This window comes from Lepisosteus oculatus, chromosome 9 (genome assembly GCF_040954835.1).
Source record: "Lepisosteus oculatus isolate fLepOcu1 chromosome 9, fLepOcu1.hap2, whole genome shotgun sequence".
Classification (NCBI taxonomy): Eukaryota; Metazoa; Chordata; class Actinopteri; order Semionotiformes; family Lepisosteidae; genus Lepisosteus; species Lepisosteus oculatus.
Genome location: NC_090704.1, coordinates 39,519,766 through 39,541,026, shown reverse-complemented (window position 1 = coordinate 39,541,026; position 21,261 = coordinate 39,519,766). Strand labels below are relative to the sequence as shown.

Sequence of the window (21,261 nt, the reverse complement as noted above, 5' to 3'; positions counted from 1 at the left end):
TACTGAGCAGCTATACAGACCCAAACTATATTTCAAAACAGAGGGATAATTTAAAAAATAAAAGTCGCACATTTAATTCTGCCCATTCTGAATGTATCACATTCTAAATCCAGACCTGACAACACAACATTTAAGAATACTGAATTTGAATTATTCACTCTTACAGTAAGAGCTTAAGAATTCATTGTATTTTCTATTGACCTATTAGTAAATCTTAGCAACTCCATTGCCTTAGATATATGGGCACATCTTTATACACATATTACTGAGATATGATTATAGTGTTAATGCATTATCAGATGCTGCTGAAATATTCCTTTTTTTAAAGGTTAAATTAGCTATTAGAAAGGTCTGCAGCTGAGGCTCTTACCTATTATTTCATTAAGAGTGCGGATGTGGTTTTGGAGATAGGCATTATCAGCACTCACTGGAAGTGCCAGGCCAGGGGCTGGGGGCTGACTGGGAGCCCTCTGTGCCTCCTCCAGCTGTTCTTCCAAACTCCTGTATTTTTTCTTCAGCTCCTTTACCTCCTCCTCCAGTGACTTGGTGTACTCTGAGGCACAAACACCAGCTCTGGCTCATTACAGTACAATTATATAGTATGACGGGTGACTTGAGCAGAATAGGGCTGTAATCAGGTCCATGTGCGGTGAAGCTATGTCTTATATCTTGAAGTGTAAGGCAGTGTCTTTAGCCTCCACTGTGCATTTGTCATATGAAGAATAGAGAAGCTCAGAAGTTTTAACGATTCTGTTTAGACTAGCTGAAGGTTGAATCACAAGAAAAAAAGAGTGTCATGTTCTTCACTTTTAAACGATTGAAAACCAGCTTTTAATAATTTACTTTGTTAAAGATTTTTCTAAAATGCAATCACTGAATAAGAAAAAGGTTAAAGAAGCATTACACTTGCTGAAACGGGTATGTTTTTCTCTGTACCCGGAATAAACGGACTCCCTGGACTGTCTGGGCTCTTCACAGGCTCAGTGCCACGTGGGGTCTTGGGAGCAGCAGGGGGGACAGGTATCTGCTCACTCAGGGCCTCCATGTCCTTCCTCATCCCAGCAATGATGGCACGCAGGCTGGCGTTCTGCTGCTGCAGCCGGCGGATCTCATCCGAGGGGAAGCTGCTGCCTTCTCCCGCCTGCAGCTGCAGAGAGACAGGCGCCATCAATCATGAGAAGGACAGCAGCTTTCGTACAAGGCCTATGAACTTCATTCCATAGCATTACAGTAGACTGTGCTTTGTATCATATTCTACTGTGCTTTCCAAGGAAGCAACCTTTAATCCCATTGCTGTGGTTTAACATGGCTAAACTGATCATTACAGAAATGCTGCACGAAAAAATATTCCATGGTTTTCAAAGCATAAACAATCGTTTGGATGTTAAACAGACAAAGTTTATGTTTGTATTCTCACAATCCACATTTTTTTCACTAGTCCACATTTCTATATATATATTAGTTGTAGTAATACTGTTGAAGCACAAATGGGTTGCTGAACTTTGGGAACAAACCGCATTTAGAGTATAGATTTATATTTATAAAACCAAAAAAAAATCACAATCAATTTCAAATCTTATACTATAGTCACATTCTGCCTTGGCGTTTGATTTGTAACTACATATCGTTATATTCAAAAATAGTTATATTTAAAAATATTTTTACAAAACAACTACTTGGTATCCTCACTGTGCATCTTTTGATCATTTTAGTAAAACAATTTAGTTTTAATACAAATAATTTCACAATTCTGAAAATTCTAGATTGCCTGTTGGGGGAACATATTTTACTGCAATAATAGGTCATGCAAGATGACTGTAATAATCTTCCCATCATTCTAGCCTTTTGTTTCTCCATCTTTCTATCTGTACATTGATTAAATAGAGATCTACTATGATTATGATTGACACATTTATCTGAGACAACATAAGTGTATAATAAATAGCCTTCTTGCCCCGATCTGCAGAATGAAGATATACAACGCTACTGATTTATTCATTAGAACAACATTATGCACCAAAGAGAATGGGTACATTTATATGTAGATTGGTTAGATTTATGGCCTGCATGAACTGACCTTTTACCTCTCAAATCCATTTTAGAATCTTTTTTTAACCTCCGTTTCAATTTCATTACACATCATAAAGCATTTGATTCTTTTTGATGTGACCTACACATTTGTCCTTCAAGATCTTTGTTTTAAAATGGATGCACTTACAAAAGTCAGTCAACAGATGGCAGCATGAAGCAGCTTATTGTCAGCTAATCAGAAGGCAAGGTTACAAGGTGTTTTTATTTTTAGAGATCCATCCATTCTCTAACTGCTTAATCCAGTTTTAGATTCGTGGGGAGCCGGAATCTATTCCAGCAAGCAACAGGCTCAAGCTGGGACACACCCTGGATTGGCCAGCTCATCAGAGGGCACACACAGACATAGACATGCACACTCACACCAGGAACAGGTTTTCCAGAAGCCAATTGACCTACTAGCTTGTCTTTGGAATGTGGGAGGCAACTGGAGCACCAGGGGCAAACCCGTGCAAACACAGGGAGAACACACAAACTCCACACAGATGGAACCCCAGGTTTGGTGTTGTTTAATTTTTAAAAAGCCAGTACACAGAATCTGTTTCATCTATGGTTGGGCTATAGTTTTAAGCAGCTTTATATCAGGAGAATGGTAGGCAGGATGCTATCGAGTCAGTTACAGGTTAATCTAAGTTAAAACATACAGAATCATATTTACAAATCCATTACAAGACAATTGCTATTGTGTTCCACAGACCTGATCAGGTCAATACTTCTTTTGGCTATTTAGCCATTAAATTCCTAAAGCATCGTATGGAACTGATTTTTGTAAGCCCAATCAAATCTAATTAGTTTTTTTTTTCAGCCAAGCTTCACAGCAGAAAAAAAAAACAATAAAAAGCTATTGAACCAATGACAATAAAAAGATGATGATGCATATTCTGCAGGTAGCACTACGATACAATAATAATGATATGCAAACAATACATGCAACAGAGCATACAACAATCAGACCACAGAAGTATGTTTTAAAGTAATTAATAATTTAATTACTACTAATAATAAATCAGTAATACGTCAATAAGGCCAGTAATAAGGCCAAGAACTCAAATCTTTAGACAGGTTTCAGAAAGGAAAGCATTCATGTCTTCTCTACCCACTAACTTTCACATTGAAACAAAACCCTGGGGTGTTGTGATGTGCTGTAAAGAATACAAACACTTCACTGGTATTGACCTGCCCTGCCCTTCTGGCCCGAAGCCACAGTTTCTATTTCCAGTTGGTTTCTAAGCAGAGAGCCTGAAGCAATGCCAAGCCACCAATGTCACAGTCTTGCTAAAATAAAAACCATACAAGGTCAAAGATTTCACAATCAGTACGGTTTCACCCGGGTTAGCCTGGACGGTTTTTCATATTGTGTTGCACATCATCCAACCTGCTCTTGCACACTTCCTCTATTGCACATCGCAGACTGTCAGGAAAAAAAAAGTTCAGCTTAAAGCAGCTCAACAACAGTATGAAATCACGTATAGCTGTACTGACTTCACTGTTGTGTTCTGATACTTATTATATATACAGTATATATCATACGGCCCGATAAGTGGTGTGTAAGTGACAATGTAATGATTAATATAAGCAGAACAATTACATTTCAAAATACAATTAAACAACAGCCCTGTGATTGGAAATTTGGCCAGGACACCAGGGTTACACCCCTACTCTTTTCGAGAAGTGCCCTGGGATTTTAAATGACCACAGAGAGTCAGGACCTCGGTTTTACGTCTCATCCGAAGGACGGCGCCTGTTTACAGTATAGTGTCCCCGTCACTATACTGGGGCATTAGGACCCACGTGGACCGTAGGGTGAGCACCCCCTGCTGGCCCCACTAACACCTCTTCCAGCAGCAACCTTAGTTTTTCCCAGGAGGTCTCACATCCAGGTACTGACCAGGCTCACACCTGCTTAACTTCAGTAGGTATAATAAATGTGCTTGCATGTAATGCATTCTTTAAAAAAATAATATGACCTCACATATACAGTAGATTTATGCAATTTATGCATGGTTCACAGACTCAAGAGTCCTTGAAAGGACAAAACAAAAACTGCCAGTTGAACTAAATCAACTGAAGGAAAAAACAAACAGAAACAAGTATACTGTCTCCCTGGAGACCCACGCTGGCAAGACATATCTGTTTGTGAACCTTGCTTTGAGAGTTTCCTCCAATGCCTCTGAAGAGAATGCATTTTTTTTACACACAGAAAATGCTTCCAATTCCTTTCTACTTGTTGTTTTTTAAAGTAGATGTCCAACAATGTGCCCAGAATAAAAAAAATAACCAAAATGACAAATCATGAAAATGTCGTCTTAGTACCAGACTTCAGCAAGGATCCCTGTGCCTTTTAATTACTGAACTCAAACCTATGATAAGGAAGCAGCCCAAACCCAACAACTATGCAATTTCAATCCAACTAAAAGGGGCTCGTAGTTTAAACTCCTAGTCTGCTGTAAAAACGACATGTCCCAGAATAGGATCTTTAATTTAACCACTAACAGAGCAGAGAAAAGGAACACTGGATAATAAAGACTGGGAACCTTTTCTGAATATTGAATTTATTCATTATTTTTATTCATTATTTACAATTGCATTAATAGTTTCACTTTAGCTGACTCATCTTGTATGTTTGTCAAGAAACATTAAGATTTTGATATAACTACATAACATGTGGTTTATTTTTCAAAGATAAATTAATACTAGTATTCCCATAAAAGCTCATATTCAATTATTTGCAGGGACTACCATCTATTATTTAAAATTACAAAACTTCCTTGCCCATCAAACAGGGGTTATCAAATAGAAATTAACCATATACTGTATGATGAAAAGGATAACATTATAACATTAAATTCTATATGAAGGAAAAAACACCATCACCTTCCATACCCACAACTGACTCAGACCACTCCTGATGTATATGATTAAACCAAGACAAGGATAGATCTTCTTGTACTTTCCAGTTTATTTCAGATCATCTGACAGTGAACTAACGTCCTCCTTGACTCATTATAACAGTAAATTACAAAACAGGCAAGATGCAATAAATTGGATCAGTGGATTCCTTCAGGCTGTCATCATCTGGAAACCACAGTACCTCCAAAGTAAGACTTCAGATTCTGGAGAAATGCATCATGATTGAAGCGTGTTTATAAATGATGATTTAATCAATAATGATGGTGTATACAATGCCATCGTCATGAAGCTGTCCCCATTGTTCTATGAATTTCTCAACCCACGCTCACATACATACCCTGGGATAGTAAAACAAGCACCACCCAAATATTACCCAGTTTCCCTGCACCAAATCTGCACACATGCTAGGCTTTTGTGCAACCATCAGTATCAGCCCTTGAATTTTACAGGTATTGCATTGTTTCTTTTTTGGTCAATTCCATTTCATGCATGTTTAATGTTGTACACATACTTTTGCCTATGTCAAAGTCAGCCCCACAAGGCTGCAGCAGGTCTTGGATAGTCAGGAAGGGTATCGCCCACCTGTCTCTCTCTGCTGGGAAGGCCATTCTTGCTCAGGGCAGCCAATGCTTGGTCTCTCTCCAAAGTCACACTGCGCAGAAACGCACTCATATCCTGCAGCTCACGTTCCTTCTCACGCAGCTCAGCTGTTACCTAAAATGCAACACCCAACTCGGAGCTTTCAGATATGAAGCAGGTTTTGTAAGGTCTTATTCCTCTAGAGTTTGAAATGCGTGTTCGCCAAATCAACCCCACTTGCAAAATTATTGGTTAATCCAAATGTTCTAGGTGCGTGGTCTTTCTTTGGAATATTATGTAATTCTAGAACATAAAAATATTTTTTAAAATTGAGTGCTGAGATGATTATGGACATAGGTGGCAAGTCCACAGTTTTATGCAGGTAAATATGTGGCACTCAAAACCCTTCACAATAACAATAATAAACTAAAGTACAGTACCTAACCCTTGGGTTAATGCAGCAGTCATTCGGCAGCACAGTGTACCACCACAGAATACTTATGACTGCTGAAAAAGATTATACCAACGGGGGCTTTCAGGAGGCAATATAGATAAACTCACATTTTACACAAAATATTTTTTGCAAATTTGTGTGTAAATGGTCTATAAAATCAAATGAAAAATCCAAATAATGTTGGAAGTTTAACAAATTCAGATCTGGCACCGCATGCACTTGAGCAACTCTTTGGGAACTTGTTACATGGTCTACAGCATGCCAGCTCTTTCTTTATCACACTCAATATGGCTCGTAAACTGAAAACAAGCATGAAAAGGGAAGAAAAAAGTAAGAAGGGGAAAGGCTAGAAAAGTGCCTGATTTGGAGTTAAAAATTGCGATTTTGGTTGCATTTTCATTGCCATGGTCTGCCAATCCTTTCGTAGTCATCATCACTATCATCATTAGGAGATTATTCTGATTGTTCCCTGCATTTTATTAATATTTGATCTATTCTGCATACTATACAGTACTGTATTTGCTGTATTACTGGTTTCATAATACTGTACTTTAAACTACATCAATGCACATACTAAAACACTTAAGACTGATTTTACTTGTTTAAGGGAGGGGACTAAGAGAGTCTAAGGGGGGTGTTCTGATTATACACGATTTTGCATACATACGTGCTATGTCAGGAACCTAACTACCGCGTAAAACACGAGTCTGCTGGAATACAGTATAGGATCTTGCTATGATACCATGGTGAATACTCTCTGTTCTTATGAAAGGCATCTGCAATCTACAGTGTTCCAAGCTTTAGGTATCAACCAAGAGAGAAAATAAGACAATCACAAAATATATTTCTAATCCCCACCTGGTCTCTGGCTTGAGTTAGTCCCTGAATCAGCTCTTCATTTTTTGCGTATTGCACCTGCTCTGCATCTTCACAGCGCCTCTGCCAGTCCAGCTCAGCCTGGACCCGGGCCTGCTCCAGGCCACGTTCGCGCTCCACCCCGCGGGTCACCTGCTGCTTGTACCTGGTGCAGGGAGACGCCACAGCCTTCTCATCCTCTCACATAGCAACATGCTGTATTAGGACAAGGCTGACGAACTTCAATGTCAGGGACTCAGACACACGAATTTAAAGCCCCTGGTGCAAGGTTGCTCCTGTGCCAGGTTTTTGCTTGAGGGATGCTTGCTGGATCTTTTTTAACACACCTAATGAGACAGGCTCCTCACCTCTCCACATCCTCCTTGTATCGCTGCAATTCTGTTTTCAGCCTGGACTCCCTTTCTCCCAGGGCCTGGAGCTCCATGTCCTTAGAAACGGTTTCCTTGGAGACTTGGGCAATATAGGCGTCCCATCCAGCTCGTGTTGTTTCCAGCTCCCCCCGAAGTCTGATGAAAGACATGTTATACGCGAGTTCTTGGTTTTTCTTTTGAAATGGGTTTTACTTGCTAAATATTTACCACTGTAGCACATGCTCCCCAGAGTTAAAGGCAATTTAACTGTGCCAAGTCCTCAAGCATCTCAAGAGCTACAAAAAGCTAATGATTTCTCTGTAAGGATGTGAAATTCATAAATCCAACCCATATCCCAAGACATCTTTACACAGATTATGTGGAGTCCCACAGAAGAGAACAGTCCAACTCATTCACATAAAGTTTGTGGCTACCTTGCATTAGACAAAAGACAACACAGAACGTGATCCAGTAACTTTCTATGGTTCCAGAATAAACAGTTGCCCTGTCCAGTTGCTATAAAGGGATGTTTGGACTCCTTAAGGGAGTTTTCCAGAAGTATTTAATGAACTGTTAAGCAGAGTAAAGCAGGTTTAGGCAGGAACCAAGGAGACCACCTGTAAGTTGGTACAGCGGGAGTCTCAAACTCAGTTTCTTGAAGGTTTCAAGTTGTCTGGTTTTTGCTCCAACCTGAGCATTCAATTATACAATTAGACTAATTCTTTTCTTATTTAGACATATGCATGACTTTATTCCTAAGGGCTATTAGCTGATTACTCATAAAATTGATTTCATTAAAAGTACAATACTACAATCACATCATTCAATAACTGGATTATCCAAAATCTCTGCGCAGCTGAGAGCTCAGATAAAACAAAGCTGAGAGTCAGACAGATTTGGTCTTACTTCTCGATCTGGTCTTCTTTCTCCCTCAACGCATCAGCATGGCTCCACTCCAGCCTGCGTTTCTCCATGAGCAGGGTGTCCAGGTCGGTCTGCAGCTCCCGGTTCTTGTTCTCCATGTCTCGGAGGTGCTCAGCATGGGCCTCCCGCACCGCCACCAGGGCCGCCTCCCTCTCCCTCGCACAGCGATCCAGCTCCTCATGTCTGCAGCACACAGCTAATTCTTGTCAATTCCTTTCTGCGGGCACTAGCAACACGTCAGCTTCCTATGATTTCTGGCCTCACAGTGGTGATACATTGTTAACTGTTGTTATAGTAACATATGGTCTGGTGTCGGGCAGCCCATTGATCCCAGAGTTCAATTCCAGACCAGGAGTGTTATCTGCGTGTTGTTTATATGTCCTCCCCATGTTTGTGTGGGTTTCCTCTGGGTACTCCACTTTCCTCCCACAGTCCAAAAACCTACTGGTAAGGTGGCCTCTGGAAAAATGGGCCATTGTGTGAGTGTGTATCCCATTGAGCCCACTGTTTGCTGGGATAGGCTTGGGCTCCACCACAACACTGAAGAAGTAATTTAAAAAATGGATGGATAATCTGGTATCCCTCCTAAAAGTAAAACGTATTTGGTGAACTGTTCTAATTTTACAAACACTTGTAAATAACACTAGTTATTTATACAGAAATTGATTTTTAAATTGCTTTTTAGCAGTAAAAAAACAGCATAATGAAAACCTTCAATGAGGTTTGTTCATACCAGTTCTGAATCTTTCATACCCTCATTTAGATCAGTGACAATTTACTTAGGAAACTGATGAAAATGCATATTTTAAAAATTATTTTTCATTTTGGGTTTTAGGTGGCTGTGTACATGCATTGGTATGAACAAAATTTTTTACAAGAGTGCTTAGGACACTGAGACTTACTTTCTGTTGAATATTTCTTCTTCTTTTTTCCGGTTCATTTCCATTACACTTAGTTTATCCTCAAGCTCCTTCAGTCTTAAAAATAAATAATGATGTACAGTTAATTTCTAACAGAGGCTCCGAAAAGATGGAAAATCTGAGGTTTGTCACTTTCCAAAGAATAGAAACGATTCTCTATTTCAACACATACAAGTATAAAAGACTAAAAGGCAAACAAACATTTGAATCAACTTTGTTGTTTTCTTTATTCCATTTCATGCATGCCTCACCATTTAAGTATACACAGCTATTAAATCTAAGTAGTGCCAAAGTTGAAAAATTTGAAAATGTGTTCGAACAGAATAATCTATCATCTGTAGATGAAAATTCCTCCTTCAGTGAGCCTGCAAGCCCAGAGGGACACACTTTTCTTCCCATCACAGTCTGAACTGTCAGGAATGATCTGGACTGGAGAATTCCCCCAGAGCTCAGCTCCTCTGATGGAAACCTGCTTGAGCAGTGCTATTAGGAACGGTGAGAAATGGGTTGCCACAATGTTTGACACTGGTATCATTTTAATGTATTACTAAAGAGGTTATCTATATTTAAAAATGTTGAAGCAATACCAATTTTTCACACAGCTAAGAAAAGCTTTAAAATTAAATAAACATGAAGTGAAAATGATACAGGCTGCCTAGTTAATTAAAAAACAACTGAATAGGTCTCGCTGGAATGTTTCAGGAAGAGAAAAAGTATCTAAATGAACGATCCTTTTCCTATGCTTCATGCTGTACCATTAAAGCTGTAGTTATGATACTACGGTGATAAAAGCTTGAGCACATTTTGTAGATATTACAGACATGATTCACAAAAAGTATGCGAAAAGAGAGTAAGAAAAAATAAAAACAATAAAAATGGCACTGATGTTCATGCATCTTCAAGCTGCAAAGCCACACTGCATGTCAAATGTTCTTGAAAACCACAGGAGACGGCATACTCTGCATTTTGCAAAAAGGTGATGTAAATATTGTTAAGATATTGTTACCGAGCATCCTTTACAGCAGAGATGTCTTTGATGTCCCACTCTCTGCGCTTGATCTCTTTCTGTGCATCCCGATAGAGCTCCTCTGAAGCTTGGAGAGCCTCCACTGCCTCGCTGTGGGCCTTGGTGTGCACCTCCAGTTCCTTGGTCAGTAATTTAACCTGTGCATTGCAGTAAAACAGTAAAGACAGAGCAGTGGATAGAGGTATCAGGCAGCATGCTTTACTTTATTCATAAAACCATAGAAACACTAATTATGAAAACTTTACATACATGCCAAAGTACATAACACCATTAAAGGTGTACTACAAATCATCACCTGTAATCTTGTGAACTTGAAAATTTGAAGTTAGCTGTTTTATAACTATCTTTAAAATATTAATTAATACAGTGTTAGTGCTAGTGTGCCATTCTATATTTTTCTATATATAGTTTTCATGTAAGGTTACAATTATGAGAGTTTGGTTTGGTCTGTTGTTGTATTATACAATGTTACTGCACAGTAAAGCATTGATATGAAAAAAAAGTTAATGATGTTTCACAGACCTTACCTTGAGTTCATGAGACAGAACAACGTTGCTCATCTCATCCATCCTCAGAATGAATTCATGTTCCCTGCGTTTCATTTCACTGTCAAACTCCACCATCAGCTCCTGATAAGGAATAAATATGGGACACTTATGCAGTCTTACTAAAATGCTACCAGCAACATTAGGTTCATGTTTATTGGGGTGCAAAACTGAATTTTCAAAAAATCTGTATTCTGTAAAAAAGAAAGTCATTGCTGATGTAGCTTCTTATGTTCAAGATAAAACTAGAGGTCCCTGCAAAATATGTAGATACATTGATGCCAAAGCATTATAAATCTGATAATACACTGATTTTACTATGGAGAAAAAACAGATCATAGCACTTTATTTTTATCTGTATCTGATTTGCAATTCCTTTGCAAGTCATAACAAAGACACAGCCTACCAAAGGCTGACTTGGGAACAGGGAAGCAACAGCCAAGAAAAGCAGACTTGGAATTGCTGAGATAGTGATACACGTCCCGATTAATTTAATCAGATAACAAACAGATTATGCCTGTGGTGTGAGTAGAAGTGAAGCACATATGGCTAAATTAGTATGGCAGTGTATAACTCTTTAAAATTCTAATCTACTACACTGAAAAAAAAATTTTAAAAAAATAATTTTGAATTTTCTAGACAATTGATTTTCAAAAATATATATATGAGCTTTGATTTTATATACTAATGGATTTAATATGTTAACTGCATTGATGTAAATTTATTTTGAACTGACATAGCTGGTTTAAATAAGGATTATTGTCAATACTACTGTTCCTATTTGTTTTTATCAGGGGCCGGATTAGAATTAGTCAAATTAGCACTGAAACATGAACAAGAAGACAGGAAACTAAGTGAACATATTTTCAAAATTCAGGGTAGTAGATATCTGTTTTGCGCAAAGTGTAATCAGAATCTGGAACAAGCTTGCCAGCTATCTTGTACAAGCTGATATGCTACCTTGGCTTATCTTGAGAAGTGGCTGGATCCTTGACTTAATTAACTACAATGTACTAAATGAGCTAGATACATGAATGGCTTCCATTTGTTTCTAACCTAATGTTCGCCTACTACTAATTGGATTACTTGACCAATTAAAGAGACTTATTACCAACACAAAACACAAATATATTACACAAACACCATGCACAAGTAGCAAGATAGAGCAAGATTAATATATTAATATACAATGGTCTCACTTCTGTCTACACTTCACAAGCTCATGTTTCTTTCATACAACTTTGAATTAGCAGATATCCATTTTAATATTGTTGTGCATCACAGTTATTATGGATACCTAGGATTATTGTAAGGCCACCAAGCATTCACATTATCACTCATTTCAATACAGACAAAGGAGATATATGAAGCGTTGATCTACTAGGCCACATTTATTGATAGTTCTTTCAGTGGGAGGCACAAATCCTGTAGGTGGAGACCTGTGTAAGAAGTAAAGGAATCGTGAGCTAGGAGGTGAACTGGCAGTGCAGAAGACCCAGCACAGTATTGGAGGTTCAGGATCAGATTTCCAGCTGCACTTTATTTTCATTTACTTAGATCCCATAATTTTTATTGGCAGCAGATCTCATCTAACACCGTAACCATCCACCAACCCAGAACCTCTGCCCAATTTACTGACCTTTGCAGACATCCCACGTTAAATTTAGTAGTGAGATCTGAATTCAGTTAAGGGCCTGAGGTATTAGCGCCTTCTCTTCTTACTAAACAAAACCTTACGGAGGAGAGGGAAAGGAGGTCAAACCTTTCCTCAACAGGACAGGTGACAGTGCTAGGAGAGCACTGCAGCCAGCTGAACCGGAGTCATGAGCTGATTGATTTCATAAAATGTCACTGGGTCTTACCTCTTTGTAAGCATTTAAGCACTTTCAGCTTTGCAGCCATTAGGAAATCAAAGCAGTTACAGCCTAGGAATTCAAATACATTCTTTTTTGAGTCTTTTGTATCAAAAACAAATAAAAAAAAACCTATAAGAGACCTGTATTACTTAAAACTTAATGTGGCAGTATTAAAAGGAGCATAGCTTTTGGGGCTTTTAAAGCCAAGTTACATTTTAGCACCAAGTTCTGCATGCATCTCTCAGTGTGCTGCTGCCACAGTAAATGGCTCAAGTGTCTTTGTAATGGGTTTCTAATCTGCAGAGGTCTTTCATACTCAAGAGGTCGAACATACCAACAGTTACGGTTTTGGTTCTGTCACACGACTAAGACATGAAGCCATTAGGGAAAGAAGAGTTCAGGGGGTTGTTTTGAAAAAGCATTATGCTGGACCACATTCACCATCTCTTATAAGCTTACTCCCTTTATTCTTAAGAATAAAACAAAGGATTATACGAAGATATAAAAAGAAAATCACTGAGTGCTCCTGTTTCAGGACTCCTAGGAAAAGCTTTCAATGTTTGCTTGGCAAGGAACTGTTTACAAATTAACAGTCCATACGTTTGCAGTAAATACTTTAAAAATATGCCCAGAGCATGAAGTGCTCTGGCAAGAAGCAGTGAGTGGGACTCCTAGTTCAGATTCTTGGCAGGTACCTGTTTCTGTAAAGCGAGCTCCCCTTCCACTTCCTGAATCTTGCGCTCAAGCTCATGTTTCAGGCTTTCGTACTCCTCCCGATGTCTCTCAATTTCATGGCCCTTCGCGCTGAATCACAGGTAGAAAGAAATTAAATGAATCAGGTGTCAACCTGTTGGCAATGGAACTGTTTATTTCATGAAGCTGATATTTCTCTTTTACCTATTCACAACAACATGTTCAATTACAACATTCCCCCTATTTATACTGGGATTTACACGGACAAGTTCTAACTGAATTGTCGTTGGAATCAGCCAGTTAACATCCACTTGACCAGCATTCGAGCAGTAACATCGGCAGGTTGATTATGGTTCTCTAATCTTATCTGGCCTTATCAAATCATACTGAAAAACCAGTCACAGAAAGCTGGGATTACCTGCCCCCAGGTAATCCCATCCCAACCACAACAGAGGATACCTTTTCCCTCCCTTACCCCAGTGGGTCAATACATAACACTAGAAGCTTGATCAGGCCCTTTCCTGGTGAACTGTTCACAGTGACTGAGTAGCTGGCATTTTTATGTTACTAAAACCATTATCAGTTTAAAACCACTGAGGGAAAGACATAAAATACAGTTCCTATAAAATCATTAATTATTCAGTTTCTCCATTAAGTATCTGATCTACAAACTCCAGTTGAAAATGGGTAACATTTTTTAAAGTACATTAGTGCTTATAATGGATGATAAGGTGCTATTTTTATTTTTAAAAGATAAGCCGTTAAAAATCATTAAGCAACCATGTGTAATTGGAAATAATGACTCATCACACTTCTAAATGCGGGATGGCATTTCTTCATCTCTTGGTAATATCTATTTGCTGTACTACCTCGTAATCATGTTTGTTAAGACAGGCTTTATTTCATTTGTTGACTTTAGCTCATAGCCTCCAGAGCTCAGGAACATATTTCTTATAGAAAGCAATCACTCAAATTCTATCGAGTGGTGAACAATTTATCATATCGTGATGCTAAAGAAAGGCTGAAATTATTCCCCAAGTCCAGTCTGGTCCAAGTGTTCCTCACAAATCTCATGTGACTGCTATATTTAGATCATTATTTTGATGGATACACAATTTTTTAAAATGCATTTTCTTTAACTTTTTTTATTTGGCAAATCCATTAAAAAGCCCTGGTCTTTAAGATCCCCACTCCCCAAGAGTTTCTTCTACTGGGTGAACAAAAAAGTTAAAATCAAGCATCTTAATTCTATCATTTGGCGCTACAGGCTTTTCTGATTTTAACATTAATTCACCATAAATGTTTCTGTAGTGTAATTTCATATTAACAGTATGGTTTTTCAAACAGTAATGGAAATGTTTATTCTTCATAAAGAACGCAATTGATTATAAGTCTTAAAGAATGCAAGTGATCAGAGTGGACTAAAACACATTTTAAAGCCAAGAGCTTTAGAAACAGCTTAGGGCCTCTATTCATTTTTGGGCTGTGCACTAACTGTACAGACCTATTCTCAATTAAGTAATCACAAAGCATTAAGGCTTGGAGCTAAGCCTCAAGAGGAAATACAGTGGATCACCTCTGTACTGTCTCCAGCTGGAGGTGCTGTTCAGCAACTCTCTGTTGGTACAGCCTCTGCAGCTCCTCCCGTTTCCTGGCCTCGGCAGAAACGGCCTCCTGCAGCTTGTCGATTTGAATTCGCAGTTCGCTGGTTTCGGCCCGCCTGGCGCTCTCCACAGAGTGCAGGCGGGCGGCCATGGCGTCATAGCGCTCCAGCTCCCGGTCTCTCTCCTCCAGGACCCGCAGGTTGAATTCAAAGTCCTCCTTCAGTCGCTGAAACACTTCCCCCTGCGTGGTCAGCTGAGCTCTGGTGTCCCGCAGTGCTTCCTCCAACTGCTGAACGCGCTTGGCCTGCAGCTCCTTCCACTCCCTTTCCTTAGAGGCCAAGAGCGCATCCAGGTCCCCCTCGTCCAGCATGGCTGCAGTACCTCCCAAAGAAAGATCAATTAAATCCGGAGGACATTCCTAGAAACAGAACACACGATTTCAGGAAATTCCTATTGTGACTCTTCGAATCGAATCTCTGTGGTGGCTACTCTTCAACACCAATATTTTTTGTATTCAAGTATACAATTATATAAACAGACAACACCGAATGGAAGACGAACAGGGTAAACGGTAGAAAAAATAAACTCAGTTTGCAAACTGCACAGGTACTGCAGGCAGGAGCGTAAGTCACATCTGCTCTAACTTTGGCTCCTGTCCAGACACTTCCTGCAACACCACAGCCACTTGGAAATATTAATGGAGAGACAGGTAATGACTCAGAGGTGGGATTTACTGGAAGCTGTCAGTGACAGAATTGAGATGTATTAGTAATTAGTAATTGCATTAGTAATTGTTGTGATGCTGTTGTTGGCATCCTTAAACACAAAGGAAAAGGTAAAAGAAGAAGCTAAAGCTATACTGATTGCAGTATATCTCTTCTGAACTTTTACTGCTTCTATTCTGTTGCGGTGCTGTGGAAAAGACCAATCGGCACTTCTTGAACTGCCCAGGCAGTAACAGAATACAGATTTATGTGATACTTTGACTTCGGTCCACAGTGGCCAGGCAGTTTTTTAAGGTGCCCGACTGGCCCCTGTCCACACAGACAATAAATTCTGTACTGACAGGAAAGGGGATGCGAGTCACTGATCATTTGTGACTACGAACCAACTTCCTCCTCAGCAGACAGGAGGCAGTGAGTTGCGATTTCCCAAAGATAAAGGCCTCTGATCAGAGTGCTGTGAGTCAGCACAGAAGGGCTGTCTCTTCACCTAACATCTACAGTCTGTGTTTTCACTGATAATCCTGTCTGCTGCAGATGAAAGCCCGTGTCACCAGTCTCACCCACTGTTGTTATAATGTGGCAGCTGTGTTCATTAGACACCATGAAGGACCCAGCCTCGAACTGAAAGGATTTTGCTAACCATTCATGCCACTCCAACATGAAATATCACGCACAAGATCACAGTCCAAACAATGCAGAATTCTGTAGGTATAGTGTTATTAAATACTATTCTTTTAATTTTTGAAAAAAATATACTTGGAACAAATGAGCATCAAGTTCTAGATATATAAGGGAGTTTCTACGCATGTGTGGTATTTTGAAGAAAAAAAAACTCACTCTCCAAATGATTATGATGCAAAGAGAAGACGAAGCCGACGAAGTGACCCATTTGAGTGAAATCACAATAAATTGTGAGAATAATGCATTTTACACAGCACTGAAATGTTGAAATGTATTTATAAAGGTCGTTTTCGTGCATGACATTTAAACAATTTGAACACTAGAAGAAAAGGGTGGGTCACACCTCCTCAAACAATACATTTTAAACACTGTAAAAATCAAAATGATATTAAAGTTTTATTTAAAATCTTTGGAACAGAATCAACATGACGCAATAATGACTTTTATTGCACTTGTTTTCCTTCCGACGTAGACCCTTGCAGTAATGTAACTACCACATGTGACTGATGGATTTTTAATACATTAAATTAATACATTAGACAGACAATATTCAAGAGTTAAAATCGGATCATCGTTTTAGGTTCTTTTTTTAAATAGTGTTATTCGTGTTTGTTAAACCGCTGTTTATGTTTACGTCTTTCTAGAAAAGCTGTAAATAAAATGGGTTTTGAAACAATCAAACGAAAGACAATATTTAATAAACTTACCTTATTTAATAAGCAAAACAGAACAAATTTGGCTTTACTTGAAATTTACTTCCTGAATTGGGTTCAAAGAAACCGCCTCCCTATGAGCGTACATGCAGTCCCTATGGAAACCCATCCTCCCCAGAGTAACAGTTAAAGTAGTCCGTGCAGAACACTATAGCAGACATTTTAAAAAGGAGGACGAACAAAAACATTATTTTTATTAAAAATAATAAATTTAAAGAATCATATTTAGACGTGGTTGTAGAGCTCAGCTAGATTATTATCTTAATAATTCGATTTTTAATGTTAAGAAAACTAACTTCTACACTCGATTGAAATGATAGAGATATGGTATTATCAGAAATAATACTATTAAAAATAAGAAGTGATTATTAGTACAATTTATTGAATTCTACATTTACAATAGGGTTCTGATGAAGAAAAGAAATACAGTGCATGTTTTCAAAAATGGCTATACATTCTGGGAAGTATGCAAATCAAATTGCTTTGACTATCCATATCATTTTCCAGAATGTCATAATGATTCCCATTAAATTTTATCCTGTTTGGAACTGAAAAATATATGTGACTATACATCTATGAGGTAATGAGACATTATAAGAAATTCTACATTTTTACAATAAGTCATTATATCCTCCATATTTAAAGCAAGTTTAATAGATTAATATATTTTGAATTGAAATTATTAGAAATAATAATAATAAACTTTATTTTATATAGCACCTTTAATGGTGGCTTTTCAAAGCGCTTTACAGAATGACAACAACAATAAATAAAAAGAATACAGAAGATAAAATACAATTACAATATACAGAGGAGACTGTGGATGGTGGTACCAAGAAAAGCAGAGAGTTGAAGAATGGAACCAGTTCACTAAAGGCACTAAAGGTTCACTAAAGGGGACTCTCTGATATCCTTGGGCAGAGAGTTCCAGAGCTTGGGGGCATAACAGGAGAAAGCCATGTCACCCCTACAATGTAGACAGGCTTGGGGGACAGTAAGGAGACCAGAATTAGAAGAGCGAAGGTTGCGAGGTGGAAAGTAGGGTGATAATAGTTCAGACAGGTACTGAGGTGCCAAGCCATGCAGAGCCTTGTAGGTGACCAGGAGGATTTTAAAGTCCACATGGAATTTGACAGGAAGCCAGTGCAAGGACTCCAGGATAGGAGTAATGTAATCATTTGCACTAGACCTGGTCAGGATTCTGGCTGCTGAATTTTGGACATAATGCAGTTTGTTCAAAGTAGATTTAGATACCCCAGTGAGTAGAGCATTCCAATAGTCAATTCGAGAGAACACAAATGTGTTGAGCAACTTTTCAGCCACAGTTAACGATAGCATAGGGCGTAGTCTAGCGATATTTCTGAGGTGAAAAAAAGATATTTGACAATATGCTGCACATGTGTCAAATGTTAAGCCAGAATCGAATATAACCCCAAGGTTTTTCAATTTAGATTGAAGCTCAAGTACAGAACCATCTACAGATAGGGTTACAGGACTGGCTTTACGAAGTTGATGAGGGGTGCCAATAAGGATGACTTCAGTCTTAATTCAGGTGGGTAGCTGCGTCAGCATGCGTAGGCTGCAAAGGAACAAGTAATAGGTTTATTCCATGCTTAAAAAAAGAAGAAAGAACATATGTAGCATCTTACTACATACTATACATTGAAGGACCTGAGATTCCTCAAGAAGTAAAGTCAGCTCTGACCCTTCTTGTAAATGGCCTCAATGTTCTTAGACCATTCCAGTCTATCGTCGATGTGCACTCCCAGGTACTTGTATGAGTCCACCATCTCCACGCCACTCCCATGTAGACAGGAGTAGGTTTGTCCCTTTTCCTCCTACCTCCTACCACCAGTTCCTTCGTCTTTGTTACATTCAATTGCAGGTGGTTCTCCTCACACGACTCCACAAAGCTGCTGACCAGTCCCCGGTTCTCCTCCCGCCCACCCTTGATCCCACAATTGCAGAGTCATCTGAGAACTTCTGCAGGTGGCATGACTTTGAGTTGTATTTAAAGTCCGAAGTATAGAGGGTGAAGAGGAATGGAGAAAGAACTGTCCCCTGAGGAGCCCCTGTGTTACTTACAACCTGTTCAGACACTTTCTTCCAGAGCACAGGGACTCTCTCCAAGCACAGGCTCAGGTTGAACAGTCGCTGGAGCACTCCACTCAGCTGATCACCACAAGCCCTCAGAACTTTGGGACAGATGTTATCTGGTCCTGTGGCCTTACCCTGGTGCAGCCTCTTCAGCTCCCTCTTCACCTGGTCAGCTGTGATTGTCAGCCTGGCCTGGTGGATGGTGCTCATAGCACTGTCAGTGCTGCAGGTGTTAATGGCGGAGGTGTTGGAGAGTGGCAGCTGTGGGGGATGGGGGCGTTGGGTGTTGTAGCTGTAGGTGGCCATGATTGTGGGGGGATGGAGGAGGTGTTGGGCAGTCGCAGCTGTGAAGGCTTACGGAGCGTGTGGCAATGGGAGGATGGGTGTTTAGCCACAGAGGGCCCTGAATCAAACCTGTTAAAGAACTAGTTCAACTCGTTGGCCATCTCCAGGTTCCCCTCTGTTGCACCCCCAGCCTGTTTGAAGCCAGTGATCTCTCTCATGCTCCTCCATACATCCCTCACACTATTCCTTTGCAGCTTGTCCTCTACCTTCCTCCTGTAGACGTCCTTGCTCTCTCTTAACTTCTGCTTTAGTTCGCTCTGTACACGCTTGACCTCTTCCTTATCCCCCCTTCTAAAGGCTGTCTTCTTGTCATTCAGAAGAGCCTTAAGGTCGCTGGTGATCCAGGGTTTGTTATTGGAAAAGCAGTGTACGTCTTTGGTGGGGAAGTTAATATAGTCAGTGACACAGTCCACCATGCTGTCTATGTCGTCCCCATGTGGTTCGCACAGCACATCCCAGTCGGTGGCCTCCAAAGCACCACGTAGATCCTCCATAGCCTCCTGAGACCATCTCCTCACAGTTCTCATTGTTGCAGGTTGGCGCTGGACAATAGGCTTGTATAGTGGTGTAAGCAAGACAAGGTTGTGATCCGATCTGTCTGAGGTTGTTTTGGTGATTTTCATTGATGTGAGAGAAGTAGGTTGATCTAGCAGACTCTATAGTAACCTTATATTTAGACAAGTAATCTCTCCAAGCCTGATAATGTACATTTAGGCCAGAAAGATGCCACCTACGCTCAAGTTTGCGAGAGGCTGCCTTCAAATTTTGCAGATGGTCGTTGTACCAGGGGGCAGGGCGAGAGAAGGAGATGGTTCGAGTTTTTAAAGGAGCAAAGGTGTCGAGGGTAAATAAAAGAGCACTGTCACGTAACTGTATTCTGTCCTCTAGAGGGTCAGTGGAAGAGAAACAAGATAAGGAGGACAGAACAGAATTTGAAAACCTTGGGTGATCAATTGATCGCCAGTTGTGGAAATTTATAGAGCATGAGGGGGAAGTGTTAGAAACAGGTAATTCCAGGTTGAAAAAAATAGCTAAGCGGTCAGAGAGGCCTAGATCAAGGGGAGAGCAGTGGGAGACAAAAGAGTCATCTGCAATAATTAAATCTAAGGTGTGTCCTTTGTTATGTGTAGGGGTACAAGATCAAGATCAAAACATCCCAATAGATAAAGGAAGTCTTTAGCCAGACTAGAAGACCTTGAATCGATGTGTATATTAAAGTCCCCTAGAATAAGGATCCTTTTAAACTTAAGGCATAAAAATGAGAGTAAGTCAACAAACTCACCTAAGAAGGCTTCACTGGGTTTGGGTGGTCTATAAACTGTGGCAGTAGTAGTAGATTGGGGGATAGAAACATTTAAAACAAGGCACTCAAAAGAAGATGGAGGAGGTATAGTAATAGGACTTAGATTGTAAAAAAAGGTTGTAAATACATGTAACAATGATGCCCCAGAATTAGCAGAATGATTGTTAAAACTATATATAGCCATTTATTTACGTTTTACCGCAATGCACACCAATTATGATAAGAGTTTTAGTCTTATTGTGAGACCAATACATATATTTTTTTTATATTTTGCAGGTCTAAGAATAGTCTGTGCTTCACTGTCCTATCCTGTGGCACATAATTGTTGGTTTATTTATACCATCTATTATTCATAACATCATAAACCAAACTGAAAGCAAAGGTTTACTAGGTAGTAACAGAGTGGTGTGGGGGAGGTTTCTCAAAGACCAGATGTACTCAGTACTCAAACCAGCTCTGAGCTCCCTGAAAAGATGTGAGAATCTTGTGAAAGCTTCTGAAATCCACAAGGAATCCCACTGTGTGAGTACAGGTGTTAATTGGGTATCGATTGCATGTTCAGTTTAGACTT

At 39.5% G+C, this 21,261-nt stretch overlaps 1 protein-coding gene across 2 annotated transcripts in view; it reads right to left on the bottom strand.

Moving 5' to 3' along the window:
• ccdc57 (coiled-coil domain containing 57) overlaps nt 1-17,027 on the bottom strand; it is a 31,285-nt gene extending 14,258 nt beyond the window's left edge. Inside the window, exons 1-12 of one of the 2 annotated variants that reach the window (XM_015355902.2) lie at nt 16,940-17,027; nt 14,799-15,244; nt 13,225-13,333; nt 10,656-10,757; nt 10,108-10,265; nt 9,084-9,158; nt 8,164-8,364; nt 7,255-7,413; nt 6,890-7,052; nt 5,581-5,712; nt 937-1,147; nt 371-553 (exon numbers count right to left, since the gene is read on the bottom strand). In XM_015355902.2, coding sequence (XP_015211388.2) covers nt 371-553; nt 937-1,147; nt 5,581-5,712; nt 6,890-7,052; nt 7,255-7,413; nt 8,164-8,364; nt 9,084-9,158; nt 10,108-10,265; nt 10,656-10,757; nt 13,225-13,333; nt 14,799-15,196 — 1,891 coding nt within the window. In that variant the 5' untranslated portion in view covers nt 15,197-15,244; nt 16,940-17,027. The remainder of the gene's footprint in view (nt 1-370; nt 554-936; nt 1,148-5,580; nt 5,713-6,889; nt 7,053-7,254; nt 7,414-8,163; nt 8,365-9,083; nt 9,159-10,107; nt 10,266-10,655; nt 10,758-13,224; nt 13,334-14,798; nt 15,245-16,939) is intronic. The other variant, XM_015355904.2, reaches the window with a different exon arrangement.
• Nucleotides 17,028-21,261: the final 4,234 nt, after the last annotated feature.